Source organism: Neoarius graeffei, chromosome 10, assembly GCF_027579695.1.
Source record: "Neoarius graeffei isolate fNeoGra1 chromosome 10, fNeoGra1.pri, whole genome shotgun sequence".
NCBI classification, from domain to species: domain Eukaryota; kingdom Metazoa; phylum Chordata; class Actinopteri; order Siluriformes; family Ariidae; genus Neoarius; species Neoarius graeffei.
The window spans coordinates 18730223-18745319 of NC_083578.1; the positions used below are offsets into that span (position 1 = coordinate 18730223).

The 15097-nt window shown below is 42.5% G+C and overlaps 1 protein-coding gene across 1 annotated transcript in view; it reads left to right on the top strand.

Moving 5' to 3' along the window:
• Nucleotides 1–15097, top strand: part of LOC132892913 (membrane-associated guanylate kinase, WW and PDZ domain-containing protein 2) — a 168688-nt gene that overhangs the window by 117513 nt on the left and 36078 nt on the right. Inside the window, 3 exon segments of the mRNA XM_060931435.1 lie at nucleotides 450–987; nucleotides 1069–1132; nucleotides 1311–1691. Of these exon segments, the coding sequence (XP_060787418.1) occupies nucleotides 450–987; nucleotides 1069–1132; nucleotides 1311–1691 (983 nt within the window).

Genomic DNA, 15097 nt, shown 5'->3' on the forward strand with positions numbered 1-15097 from the left:
AAAAAAAAACAAATTTAATTGAACTCTACCAATTCTACCATGAAGAGTCATGAAAAATCCTACCAGAATTCTGCCAGAAGCTTGTTCATGGTGAACAAAAACGTTTGGTCAAGGTGAATCTTGCGAAGAGACATTTTACCCAAATATTAGGTGTGCTGTATGTAAATTTTTGACCCTGTGTTGATTTCAGAAAACCCAAAGAAAATTAAAACTTGTGCACCAAATTCTAGTGTTTTTTTTTAAATTAAAGCTGTATGCTGTACATTCTGCCACAGAAAAAGAACAGTTCAAAGAAATGACTGAAAGCCCAAATATTGCCATGACATTCATATCCAAGATGACATTCATGTCACTGTATGTAAACTTCTGACCTCAACTGTACCTAGTTATTGTTTCCATACTGCTTTGCAGATTTTGTTGATCTCCATCCTTCTCCTCTCTCCTTTTAGAGCCTCCTTTATCCGAAACCACAACAACAACTCGCTCTACCCACCATCACCTTTGCGCTTTTACTCTACCAAATCCTCTGACAGTGACCTTTCCTCCTATGCCCCAAGCCCGCCCCTCTCTCGTTTGCCCCTCCCCCAAACAGAATCAGGCCACGCCTCTGTCTCCTCCTCCCCTGGTGGAGGGAGACAATACTCACACTTTCAAAATGGCCAATACTGCCTGCTCACTCCTCCCACCAGCGTACACTCTGATGGGCCGTACTTCAATTTCAGCAGCGCCAACAGCGCCAGTCCAAGCAGCAGCGTCCCATCACCAGGGGCAGTGAGCAATGGTGGGGGCAGGGAGCTGGTGCCCATCGCCCTGGCAAAGTGCAAACAAGATGAGGGTTTAGGGTTCAGCCTGATGGCAGGCGGACAAGGAGGCAGGACAGCAGTGGTGAAGAGAGTGTGGGACCGGCAGCAGTGTAACGGCCTCCAACCTGGAGACGCCATTGTCAAGATCAACGGAGCTGATGTGCAGAACCTCAGCTTCATTCAGGTACTAAGAGGGAGAATGGAAATTGCTAATAATATTATGTAACAATATAAACAGAAAATATAAAGCTGATTATTGTTCTAGGTCCATCGTATTTTGGAAGAACACACCAAAAATGGAGAGGTCGTTCTGCTAGTTCAGAGAGGAGGCAAGTGGCATATCAAGTAGATCTTTAATACATTAACCCATAAATTTGCTGACTACTGGTCTAATTTTTGAAATTGTATGTACTGTATTGTCCACTATTTTTAAATAGTACCACAGATTTTCACATAATTTGTTTTTCTTATATTATACTTTGTGTACTTTTTATTTCCTCTCCATAGGATCCATATATTCTTCCATTTCTCCAAAGTTTAGGCGTCAACACAGCCCCACCCTGCCACGCCCTGCCTCTGCCTCTCAGATCCTGCTTACTGATACTCCACCTCTGATACGGAAGTCCCTTACTCCCCCTCCTCAATCTCTGGTGCGCTCTTCATTAGTCCAGAGCACCAGTTTCTTAGACTCTGTACCTGTCACACTAACGCTGGAGCCTCGCGATTGGATAAGTACTGAGGAGGGCGGGACTACACTCAATCCCAGACTGAAGACAGAAGAGAAGAGCCGGCCGCCTATGCCACGGGGATTTGAGGTGGAGCTGAAGAGGAGGCCAGGAGAGGGATTTGGATTTGTGATTGCGTCACAGGATGTGGAGAACGGCAAAGGTGAGTGCTTCCATAACAAAGAAGTATTAAGGTATTTTACTTCAGAGTTGCTATGATTTTTGGTGTAATTTTTTGGCAGGAAATGAGGTTCATTTTGAAAGTCGATACGCTGCACACTAGTCAAAAAAAACAATTGCTGCTTACATTATAGACTTTGTGTAGAGATGTGAGTTACAACACCACAAAGTCATCTCATCTCATTATCTCTAGCTGCTTTATCCTGTTCTACAGGGTCGCAGGCGAGCTGGAGCCTATCCCAGCTGACTACGGGCGAAAGGCGGGGTACACCCTGGACAAGTCGCCAGGTCATCACAGGGCTGACACATAGACACAGACAACCATTCACACTCACATTCACACCTACGGTCAATTTAGAGTCACCAGTTAACCTAACCTGCATGTCTTTGGACTGTGGGGGAAACCGGAGCACCTGGAGGAAACCCACGCGGACACCGGGAGAACATGCAAACTCCGCACAGAAAGGCCCTCGCCGGCCACGGGGCTCGAACCCGGACCTTCTTGCTGTGAGGCAACAGCGCTAACCACTACACCACCGTGCCGCCCCTTGAAAAAATGTATTTTTCAAATTTTTACATAAATAGATTTTGACTTAGTTTGTAAGAGCAGTGTTCGTTTCCGGAGCATATATCCAAAACTATTCATAATACGGATTGGTAACTTGGTGTACATGTTAACAAGGTGATGTAAATGTGCCTTGTCATACTAAGAAATTTGAGAAATTTAAATTTTTCATGTTTCCATGGAAACAATTTCAGACTTAGCTAGTCTCTCAGGTTAGTCTTAGGGGTAGGTTTTGTTTCCGGAGCAGAACTTGAAAACTATGAGTGGCATGGTCTTGAAAGTTGGCATATGTCTTGATTAAGTAATGTATATGTGCCTTTTGATACTAAGAAATGTGAGAAATTTTCATTTTTAGCTCACCTGGACCAAAGGTCCGGTGGGTTTACGTCATGGGCTGCTGAGGTCGGTGTAAAGAGGTAGGGTTGTTCCTGCAGCACAACTTGGAAAATGTGACAAATTATATCTTGAAACTTGGTATATAGTTGGTATATAGGGCGGGGGATATAGATGACTCTGTCTTCTTGTTTAAAAAAAAAATGGATCAGAGAACTGAACAGGCATGAAATTAAAAAAAAAAGGCTGTGCATTACATAATTGTACAAATTATTTATATTGTGCACCTTACACAGTGACCTGGCGACTTGTCCAGGGTGTACCCCGCCTTTCGCCCGTAGTCAGCTGGGATAGACTCCAGCTTGCCTGCAACCCTGTAGAAGGATAAAGCGGCTAGAGATAATGTGATGTGATGTGTGTGACCTTACACAGTCATTTTTTTTAATTTACTTCAAGGAGAAAATGCAAAAACAAAAATTATGAATACTATTTCTTCTTTGATGGATAGAAAAATCTTAAAGCAACTCATTTCAAGTTCTAAGATGCTAAAATGTTTAGAAGCATTTTGAATATTGAAAAGGGTCGACCACTCTGACCATGTTTGTGAAAGTACTGCCCCCTGCTGGTGTGATAAGGCTCTGTCTTTTGTTTTCACGTTCAGTGTTTTTGAAGTCTCAGGTTATTTCAATTGTTTGTCTGTTTAGCTCTCCACGAATCCTGTGCATACTTGTATGTCTCTGTGGTGTATCAGTAAAAATAGGCATGCCTTGAATAGTGCTTTATGTACTATGTGCGCTTTATTAAGGCAGTTCTAATCAGTCCATATCAGGCGTCAGAATGCACCCAGCAACGTCAAACAAGGATAATCCAGAATAAAAAATGAGAAACCGATCAGGGTCAAAACCAGGTAGTACAGTGAGACTCAGAGAACAAGGCTTGGAGTTAATATCAGTCAGTACGTGAAAGGGCTTTGCAAAGACACATGGACACAGCTGGGTAGAGACAAGGACAAACGCAGAACAGGCGAACTCAGTTGGGTAGCAAACCAACGACAGGACTGGGGCGAAGCAAAACCCAGCCGAAACTAAAACACCAGCACTATGAGAACAGTCATGCAAAGGGGAGGGAAGCATGACAATAGTTCACAGTGCATTTTTTCATGAAGTCTAACTTGACCACAATGAATGCATTTTTGAGTAGTATATACTTAAAGTAAATATGTTTTTTTCTTTTCTTTTTTTTAACCAGAAAAGCAGCCAAATGGTTAATCAAACCTAACCCCAAAACAAATACTAAAATCATAGTTTCACTGAATAGTCCAGTCACCAATGTCCGAAAGTAGTCTCTTATTATTGCATAAGGCTCACCAGACACTTTAATAGGTATTTCTGTACGCCTGCTCATTCATGCTTATTTGCACTTATCCAGGAAATGCAATTGCATATGCATACACATATGGGTCTGTCTCAGAAACTGGGTACTGTGGGGGTACCCCACTAAATATACAGTGGTGCTTGAAAGTTTTGTGAACCCTTTAGAATTTTCTATATTTCTGCATAAATATGACCTAAAACATCATCAGATTTTCACACAAGTCCTAAAAGTAGATAAAGAGAACCCAGTTAAACAAATGAGACAAAAATATTATACTTGGTCATTTATTTATTGAGGAAAATGATCCAATATTACATATCAGTGAGTGGCAAAGCTATGTGAACCTTTGCTTTCAGTATCTGGTGTGACCCCCTTGTGCAGCAGTAACTGCAACTAAACGTTTCCGGTAACTGTTGATCAGTCCTGCACACCGGGTTGGAGGAATTTTAGTCCATTCCTCCGTACAGAACAGCTTCAGGTCTGGGATGTAGGTGGGTTTCCTCACATGAACTGCTCGCTTCAGGTCCTTCCACAACATTTCGATTACATTAAGGTCAGGACTTTGACTTGGCCATTCCAAAACATGAACTTTATTCTTCTTCAACCATTTTTTGGTAGAACGACTTGTGTGCTTAGGGTCGTTGTCTTGCTGCATGACCCACCTTCTCTTGAGATTCAGTTCATGGACAGATGTCCTGACATTTTCCTTTAGAATTCGCTGGTATAATTCAGAATTCATTGTTTCATCGATGATGGCAAGCCGTCCTGGCCCAGATGCAGCAAAACAGGCCCAAACCATGATACTACCACCACCATGTTTCACAGATGGGATAAGGTTCTTATGCTGGAATGCAGTGTTTTCCTTTCTCCAAACATAACGCTTCTCATTTAAACCAAAAAGTTCTATTTTGGTCTCATCCAGCCACAAAATATTTTTCCAATAGCCTTCTGGCTTGTCCATGTGATCTTTAGCAAACTGCAGACGAGCAGCAATGTTCTTTTTGGAGAGCAGTGGCTTTCTCCTTGCAACCCTGCCATGCACACCATTGTTGTTCAGTCTTCTCCTGATGGTGGACTCATGAACATTAACATTAGCCAATGTGAGAGAGGCCTTCAGTTGCTTAGAAGTTATCTTGGGGTCCTGTGTGACCTCGCCGACTATTACACGCCTTGCTCTTGGAGTGATCTTTGTTGGTCGACCACTCCTGGGGAGGGTAACAGTGGTCTTGAATTTCCTCCATTTGTACACAATCTGTCTGACTGTGGATTGGTGGAGTCCAAACTCTTTAGAGATGGTTTTGTAACCTTTTCCAGCCTGATGAGCATCAACAACGCTTTTTCTGAGGTCCTCAGAAATCTCCTTTGTTTGTGCCATGACACACTTCCACAAACATGTTGTGAAGATCAGACTTTGATAGATCCCTGTTCTTTAAATAAAACAGGGTGCCCACTCACACCTGATTGTCATCCCATTGATTGGAAACACCTGACTCTAATTTCACCTTCAAATTAACTGCTAATCCTAGAGGTTCACATACTTTTGCCACTCACAGATATTTAATATTGGATCATTTTCCTCAATAAATAAATGACCAAGTACAGTATTTTTGTCTCATTTATTTAACTGGGTTCTCTTTATCTACTTTTAGGACTTGTGTGAAAATCTGATGTTTTAGGTCATATTTAAGCAGAAATATAGAAAATTCTAAAGGGTTCACAAACTTTCAAGCACCACTGTACTCAGTCAATAAACTATATGGTTTTGAATGGTGATGTTGGTTTTAATTTGAAATAAAATGATGAAAGAAATAATACAGATAAAAGTAAATCTTTGATGTGAATACTCTTCAGAATTTGGCAAAAATTCTGCAAATTTGTGGAAAAATGGCAGCTTGATCTGGGACATGATAAATGGTTGACTACATCGCATTCCCTTAAAAAGGTTGTAGTCCACTGAAAAGTCTACAGTTATCACTAATTGTATTTTAAGTTGTAACTTTATACACCTAAGGATTGGTGCGCTCACAGAATAATCATAACCGTAATAAAACATCATGCAAAATATTTGATCACCGTTGTAACTCCATTTTCCGCAGACCCAAAACCAATACGATCGTGTGTTTTGATCTAAACGGAAAGCCTCAGGGTCGAGGTCATGACCTCACCAAAAGTAGGAACTTAAAATCACTACGCCATATAAAAATTGAGTTATAAATCTGCGATTTTGTTTTTTAAAACGAAAGCTGAAAGTTAGGTATAGAATATGTTTCTTACAGAATATGTTACGATGGTAGCTGGTCTTGTATGAATTTCTGAGCTATAAAATGAGTTGTGGTCTATTTTTTACCGTAGCGTGTTATTTGTGTGTGGGGAAGGACACACATTAACAATTTTCATGTGTAGAATGGGTGGCACGGTGGTGTAGTGGTTAGCGCTGTCACCTCACAGCAAGAAGGTCCGGGTTCAAGCCCCGTGGCCGGCGAGGGCCTTTCTGTGTGGAGTTTGCATGTTCTCCCCGTGTCCGTGTGGGTTTCCTCCGGGTGCTCCGGTTTCCCCCACAGTCCAAAGACATGCAGGTTAGGTTAACTGGTGACTCTAAATTGACCGTAGGTGTGAATGTGAGTGTGAATGGTTGTCTGTGTCTATGTGTCAGCCCTGTGATGACCTGGCGACTTGTCCAGGGTGTACCCTGCCTTTCACCCGTAGTCAGCTGGGATAGGCTCCAGCTTGCCTGCGACCCTGTAGACCAGGATAAAGCGGCTACAGATAATGAGATGAGATGAGATTTTGCAACCATGGTCAATTTAGATCGAACTTTTGGATAGAATCTACGGCCAGTCATTTTTCCCCGCCCCCGCCTCGCGCTCCATGCGGTGCGGTAGTGATGTCCCGTTGCTCGCGTGCCACAGCAGAGACCCGCGCAACCTTCAGCCGGTACAGTCGCTGTTCTTTTACCAGCGCCATTATTCTCATCTTTCCGGTGTGTTCTTGATTCTTCCACTGTGTCCTATTTCGCCATATCAAATACCCAAACTGTATCATATTATTCATATTTAAGTGAATAATCAATTCAGTCATCATAATTTGGCATTTTTAACCCAAGCAATCAAAAAGAGGAAATGTATTCAATATTTTCACTCATCTGTGAAGGAGGGGCTTTAATTCTTCATGATAGAGTTATTTTATATGAAAATCAATTTTATAAAATCATTTGAATTGCAATCAAAAAAATTTTCCACAGTGGAGGCCAGATAAAGCAAGATATACTATCTTTATTCTTATTAAACATTACAAAAAAACATTGAGTGTTAGGTAAATGCAAAAAAAAAAAAGTAAAATTAGAAAATTTATTTTTTGACCATAATGTCCCAAATGAGAGACCAGTTTCTGAGACGGACCCGTATACAGTATCACATCACATCACATTATCTCTAGCCGCTTTATCCTTCTACAGGGTCGCAGGCAAGCTGGAGCCTATCCCAGCTGACTACGGGCGAAAGGCGGGGTACACCCTGGACAAGTCGCCAGGTCATCACAGGGCTGACACATAGACACAGACAACCATTCACACTCACATTCACACCTACGGTCAATTTAGAGTCACCAGTTAACCTAACCTGCATGTCTTTGGACTGTGGGGGAAACCGGAGCACCCGGAGGAAACCCACGCGGACACGGGGAGAACATGCACACTCCGTACAGAAAGGCCCTCGCCGGCCCCGGGGCTCGAACCCGGACCTTCTTGCTGTGAGGCGACAGCGCTAACCACTACACCACCATGCCGCCCCTCGTATACAGTATAAGTCACATTTTCTAATTAGCAGTTACAACATACATTTGGATAAAATTGCATTCCCGTGTGCTTCTCTCCTTTAAGCAAACTGTCATACCATGCACTGGAATGCATCAACGTTTGTGTCACCAGCTAAAATGCTGCCATAAAAGGAGAGACGAACAGAAATATCACAGGAAAAAAACAACAACGACAATATCTGCAGAGAAATATTGTGTGAGAGAGGAAAGAGGAAGATGAAGCACACTGAGTCGAGTGACATAAATACCGGAGTACAAAATATAAGAGAGCATTTGATTGATGAATCAACAGAGCGGTTATCCAAGGTGGAGCAACATGACAAATAGAGATATGAGTGTGTGGCTAAGGTTTGTCACAAAATGGGCGTATTGACTGTTTCTCCTGCATCACTGCACAACTGACACTAACGTCATTATACGCTCTGCTGCTGCAGCAACAGACAAGCCATACATATATTTTACCTGATCTGCGAGCCACACACATTTTTGGACAGATGTGAAGTGAAAGGCTGGGTTTACCAAATTAGCACCAATGTGGGTGGAAGCAGATTAGAATAGACATTAGCATGTTCTAGCCTGGAGCTAATTGTGTGCAAATGATTAATTCAGCCTCATTGGAACACACGAGATTGAGTCGAGCGATACTGCCAGTGTGAATACAAGGATAATAATAAACATTGTCAAAAAAGAAGCATAAGAAAACAGCGTTTCAGTTGTTCACGTTTGAAACATTCAGGCCATGCTGACAGATTATAACAACCGAGGACTAAATTTAAGCTCAAATAAAAGTTGCCAGGACAGTTAACTTAAAGGAACAGTCCACCGTACTTCCATAATGAAATATGTTCTTCTCTGAATTGAGACGAGCTGATCCGTACCTCTCCGAGCTTTGTGCGACCTCCCAGTCAGTCAGACGCGCTGTTACTCCTGTTAGCAATGTAGCTAGGCTCAGTATGGCCAATGGTATTTTTTGGGGCTGTAGTTAGATGCGACCAAACTCTTCCACGTTTTTCCTGTTTACATAGGTTTATATGACCAGTGACATGAAACAAAGTTCAGTTACACAAATTGAAACGTGGCGATTTTCTATGCTATGGAAAGTCCGCACTATAATGACAGGCATACTAACACCTTCTGCGTGCTTCGACAGCGCATTGATACCTTCACTCCTGTTTTCCCCCTCTCCCCCGCCCCCCTGACTAGACTGTGTTCCAAGGAGTGCAGGCTACTTGTCTTGGTGGTCACGTTGGTTGTATTGACGGAAGTTAGGGGGGGCGGGGGAGAGAAAAAAAAGCAGGAGTGAAGGTGTCAATGCGCTGTCGAAGCGCACAGAAGGTGTTAGTACGCCTGTCATTATAGTGCGGACTTTCCATAGCATAGAAAATCGCCACGTTTCAATTTGTGTAACTGAACTTGTTTCATATCACTGGTCATATAAACCTATGTAAACAGGAAGAACGTGGAAGAGTTTGGTCGCATCTAACTACAGCCCCAAAAAATACCATTGGCCATGCTGAGCCTAGCTACATTGCTAACAGGAGTGACAGCGCGTCTGACTGACTGGGAGGTCGCACAAAGCTCGGAGAGGTACGGATCAGCTCGTCTCAATTCAGAGAAGAACATATTTCATTATGGAAGTACGGTGGACTGTTCCTTTAAATAGGAAAAGATCACGGTAAAGCAAGTCATTTTGCTTTATGCAAGTTTGTCGAAAGCACTATTCGAACAGGATAAGATTTCCAGTAGTGTTGCAGGAGGACATCTATAATAAATCACAGAGATGGGAGTGTCTTCTTGATGTATTCATGGTTGTCATGTAAAAAATTCCAAACGTCCTTCATCAGCTAAAAACTCAACAAGGTGTGATCGGAGTTACCTTGATTGTGGCATTGTTGTTGGTGCCGTATGGGCAGGTTTGAATATTGCAGAAACTTCTTGTCTACTGGGATTTTCACACACAACAGTCTCGAGAGTTATGGTGCGAAAAAGAAAACATCCAGGCAGAAATTGTGGCGATTTTATATCCTTAACGTAACCACGCACATATGTAACCATGCACACGTCTTGATGTCATCATACAAGCAATAATTTGGTTTATGATGATTGTATTTTGATTCAAAGCCAGTCATGTTGAGTTTCAGTAAAGAATTAATGAAGTTGATGTTACAAATAGATTGGTCAAAGCTTTATACTGTTAATAGAACCCTGAAGCATGTGTTGAAGTAGAATTAACCTTAAACCAGAGCCAAGCCCTGTGTCAGCCCTGCGATGACCTGTCCAGGGTGTACCCCGCCTCTCGCCCATAGTCAGTCAGTTGGGATAGGCTCCAGCTTGCCTGCTACCCTGTAGGACAGGATAAGCGGCTACAGATAATGGATGGATGGATGGACAGAGCCAAGCCTTATTTGGATGTATATTATTGGAATGACCTTCAAAGCCTTGTTTGGATACATACTTGTTACTTAGCACAGGTGGTTTGTTTTAATATGAAAAATAATTAGGGAAGTCTGTGCTTGAATTGAGAACAGTGCGGTTCACTTTGGGGATATTGGAAGAGAGAGGCGGAAATGTGTCCTTATAGACCCTTTTCAGTCACGTGACCTTCGTAAACGCGACCGCCATTTTGGACATGTAGTGGACTTCGGCTCGAATCGGTTTGAATGCGAGGAAGGCGACAAACATAAAAGAAAAAGGAGCGAGATGCAGAAAACTGTATTTACTAGTTTACTGTAATTATGATCTGGCAGCTATTTACACCGGAGCCAGTGTAAATAGCTGCCGGAGCCAACGTCCGAGCTTGCCGGAGCGCGCTCCGGCCGGCCGCGAGCTAGCGCGCTCCAGAACCTCGGACGTTGGCTCCGGCAGCTATTTACACTGGATCCGGTGTAAATAGCTGCCAGATCATAATTACAGTAAACTAGAATGGAATGTTAACAGCAATGTAATGCCTTTTCTGGCTAATTTTATTCGTCTTACCTCCAACAAAGTGGTCACTACACGAGCGTTGGTATGCCTCTATCCATCTTCTCCGTCGGTCAGCATCTACCGGGATCCGATAAAATGATAACCCTTGCCTTGTTTGTTGATGGTTACTACATCCAGGTGCACAACAATATAGTGGCATGATGGAAGTCTTGCTGAAAATAAACACTTTCTTTGCTGCCGTTCCTCAATGTTGGCTGTGGTAAACTACTGGTAGTACATGTCCAAAATGGCGGCCGCGTTTGTCGTGACGTCACGTGAAAAGGGTCCATATCGTGTAAGTCTGGCATTGGTGGAATGCTATAAAAATGGATGATTTGAGATTTGGAACCAGTTCACTCTGCAGACCGAACTCGGCCTTTGCTAATTTATTTAATAAAGGTCTAAACTTTTCTGCAACCTCTTTGACTTTTGAATCATTTTTGCTTGGGAGAGTTTAAGTTTTGATACTTTCCACGCCTTGCTGGTAAGAGAGGACAATGGCCAGAATGGTTTGAGGTGACATTAAGGCTATGGCAACTTAAATAACTTCTCTTTATAACCATGGTGAGCAGAAAAGTATCTCAGAACATGCAAAACGTTGAACCTTGTAGTGAATGGGCTACAGCAGCAGCAGACCACATCAGGTTCCAGTCCTAATAGCCAAGAACAGGGATTTGAAACTACAGTGGAAATTTAGAAAAATATTGCCTAGTCTAATGGAACTGGATTTCTGCTGTGACATGCAGATGGTAGGGCCAGAATTGAGTCACGGCCCCAGCGTGCCTTGTGTCAACAGTTCAGGCTGGTGGTGGTAGTGCAATGCTGTGGGGAGCATTTGGGCCATGTAATAGTGGAGCTGCCCACGTGCGAAGTGGAACCCCATACTTAAGAGGTATGCATCAAACCTGATTTTTGATGGCTTGACTGTACAACATACGGTATGTGTACCACCATAGGGAACCTCATCTCATCTCATCTCATCTCATTATCTCTAGCCGCTTTATCCTTCTACAGGGTCGCAGGCAAGCTGGAGCCTATCCCAGCTGACTACGGGCGAAAGGCGGGGTACACCCTGGACAAGTCGCCAGGTCATCACAGGGCTGACACATAGACACAGACAACCATTCACACTCACATTCACACCTACGGTCAATTTAGAGTCACCAGTTAACCTAACCTGCATGTCTTTGGACTGTGGGGGAAACCGGAGCACCCGGAGGAAACCCACGCGGACACGGGGAGAACATGCAAACTCCACACAGAAAGGCCCTCGCCGGCCCCGGGGCTCGAACCCAGGACCTTCTTGCTGTGAGGCGACAGCGCTAACCACTACACCACCGTGCCGCCCCATAGGGAACCTATACAAGACAATATATCTCACATAACACTTGACCACCGGACAATGAAATTTGTATCTTTATATACATAAGATAGATATGTTTTTATCCAGTGCTTAATTTTAATTTGCTTTTGAAAAAATAACATGGGATTATTTACTAACACATTTTACAGAAAATATTCACAACAGTTTCATATAAAACTAATTAAAACAGTTTTATTTGTCCACTAGCTTGTTGGCCAGTTGACCGTTTCTGTCATGTAAGGGGGTAGATGCATGTACCGTACGTGCAGGAAGAGTTTTACTGAAAACAGTATCACAAGACAATGCAGCAATTTATTGACGTGAAATACGTGACGCTACACAAGTCGATAGTTCATATGCTAGAATATTTTTATTAGTGCTGTCAAGCGATTAAAATATTTAATCGCGATTAATGTCGCGACTGTCATAGTTAACTCGCGATTAATCGCAATTTAATCGCACATTTTTGTCACATGAAAAACCATTGTAATTCTCTTATCAGCATAAAAAAAGTGAATGGGCTTGCTTTGTACCAATGTTGTTTTTTTTTATTGCAGAGCATAACACGTCTTGTCACAGCCACTGACATCCATAACTTCCATATTAGATGAGAAAACCAAGGGATGAAAAATAAAGTGCACATCACTGTGAAAATGAAAAAATGTTTTATTTTACTCTTCATTAGTTTCTTTTGAAGAGAAGTATTTGCCATAAAAGAAGAAAAAAACAGATAACAAAAATAAAAACATTCATCATACGCTCAAAACGTTCATCATAGTGTGGCGCTGTATTATCTAATTCTCACCGCTTATAACTCTACACCTCCCCGGTGGAGATGAGTTGGGAGACTGAAGACTGAAGGAACAGTATTGAAAAGTATTTTTCCAGTCTCACCTGTGAAAGGTAATCCCATGTGATCTCGTTTGGACGGTAAACCTGTTGGTACAGTTAAACGCAGCACATGAATGAGGCATCTTTATTCTCGGCTACTGTCTAGACGCTATACCAGAGACGGGTGAAGAATCTCCACTTTGCCACATCCAATATGGCGGCGAGGATGTTTATATGTCTGTGCCTTTCTCCATCACTCACACGTACTCTTATTGAAGCAGCGCGCGACAAGCCTCAACAGGAACTACGGGTGACTCGCAGGGCCAAATTAGAATTTGCGTTAACGGGACTTCCGGTAATGGCGGGGTGCTGAGAGGCTGCGTAACACCAACCCTCCTGATAGAAAATCCTTGAAAAATTATATTTTTTACTCTAAACCGAACTTTCAGCGGTGATTTTGACAGATTTTGGGCCATGTCACAGACGAGGAGGAAAAAAACTGCTCAAAAACAGCAGAAACATGAAAAAGATACCGAAAGACTTTCAGAATCTGAACACGAGGAGATGGGGGATGAAGAGTGTGAGTCTGAACCCAGTGATAACTCCGCAACAAACCCCAGCACGTCGGATGTCATGAATGCAATTAAAGGGATGGAAAAGCGAATTGCAGATAAGATAGATGGAGTATTGGAAAGAGTGAAAGAAATAACCGAAAGAGTTGAAGAAGCTGAGGAACGTATTTCGGGTACGGAAGACGAGGTGAGCAAACTCAAAACTCGCAGTAACACGTTGGAATCGCAGGTGGCATTACTGCTTGAGAAAATTGATGGGATGAACAACTACAGTCGTAGAAACAACCTGAGACTTGTAGGCTTTCCAGAAAAGGAAGAAGGAAGGGATGCGCTAAAATTCTTAGAAAGCTGGATCCCTTCAATCTTAGAGATGAAGGATACCACGCTAACACTGGAACGAGCACACCGAATTGGCCCACAACCTCAGGCGGAGAGTGACACCAACGCTACTCCGCCTACAGCCACTCCACCTCGACCGAGAACTCTGATCATGAAGTTCCTCAGCTATCGACAGAAAGAAGAGGTGTTGAGAGCAGCGAGGGATAAAGGGACACTAAAATATAAAGAGCACACAATCAGATTCTACCCTGACGTCACCGCGGAAACACACAAGAAACAGAGGGCTTACGATGGAGTGAGACAGAGATTACGACAGAAAGGAATCAAGACGCACCGTGTCGTCTTCCCAGCGAGACTGCTTCTCACCCACGAAGGAAAAACTGAACTGTATAATACTCCGGCAGAGGTGGAGCGCTACATGGAAAACGTGGGTATCTGATGATAAGTGGTCCTTTGCAATTTAATACCATTTTCTTCTCTTTTAAATCAGCAGATGGAGTTTAAGGCAGGTCGGCTACAGATAGCCTGTAATATAATTTAATAGAGAGACTATACTTTGATCCATAACAGTTGTTAGGCAGTAAGTAGATTCTTTATTTTAACCTGCCTTCCTTTTCTTTTCTTTTTTTCCTAACTGCACCTGAAGGATAGCCCCTTAATTTTTCTGTTGTGTTTAAAGGGGGCTGAAAAGCGGACTTTTTTTTTTCTTTTTACAAAGTGGACTTTGTTCTGAACAGGGATATGGGGTATTCTCAGCTTGAGCCAACCTATTTGGCCCCTTTTTCTGGTGTTTTTAAAGGGGGCTGAAAAGCTGACTTTTTTCTTTACAGAAAGGACTTTGTTCTGAACAAAGCTATGGGGGTATTCTCAGCTTGAGCCAAACTATCAAAAAAAAATCTAAATAAGCTGGGAAATCTGAAAAGTTCATTTCTATCTGAAATATGAGTGGAAAACTAATAATTTCAAGGGTTGTGTTATAAGTAGTAGATCTAAGTAGAGAGAGCCAATCAGTAATTAGCTCCTCACGGATGTGTGGATCTAATAAACCCATACAGGAAGCGAACATGAAGGGGGGAGGGGGGATATATTGTGGAAGGATTTGGGAGAGGTTATTTGTAAGGTTCAGGTTCAGAATGTTAGTTTGTGTGATTGTTACTTTTATTTTATTATTGTGCATGTTTTTTGTTTTTATGTTTGGCTTCTCATTGGTATATCTATCTCATACTAAAGGAGTG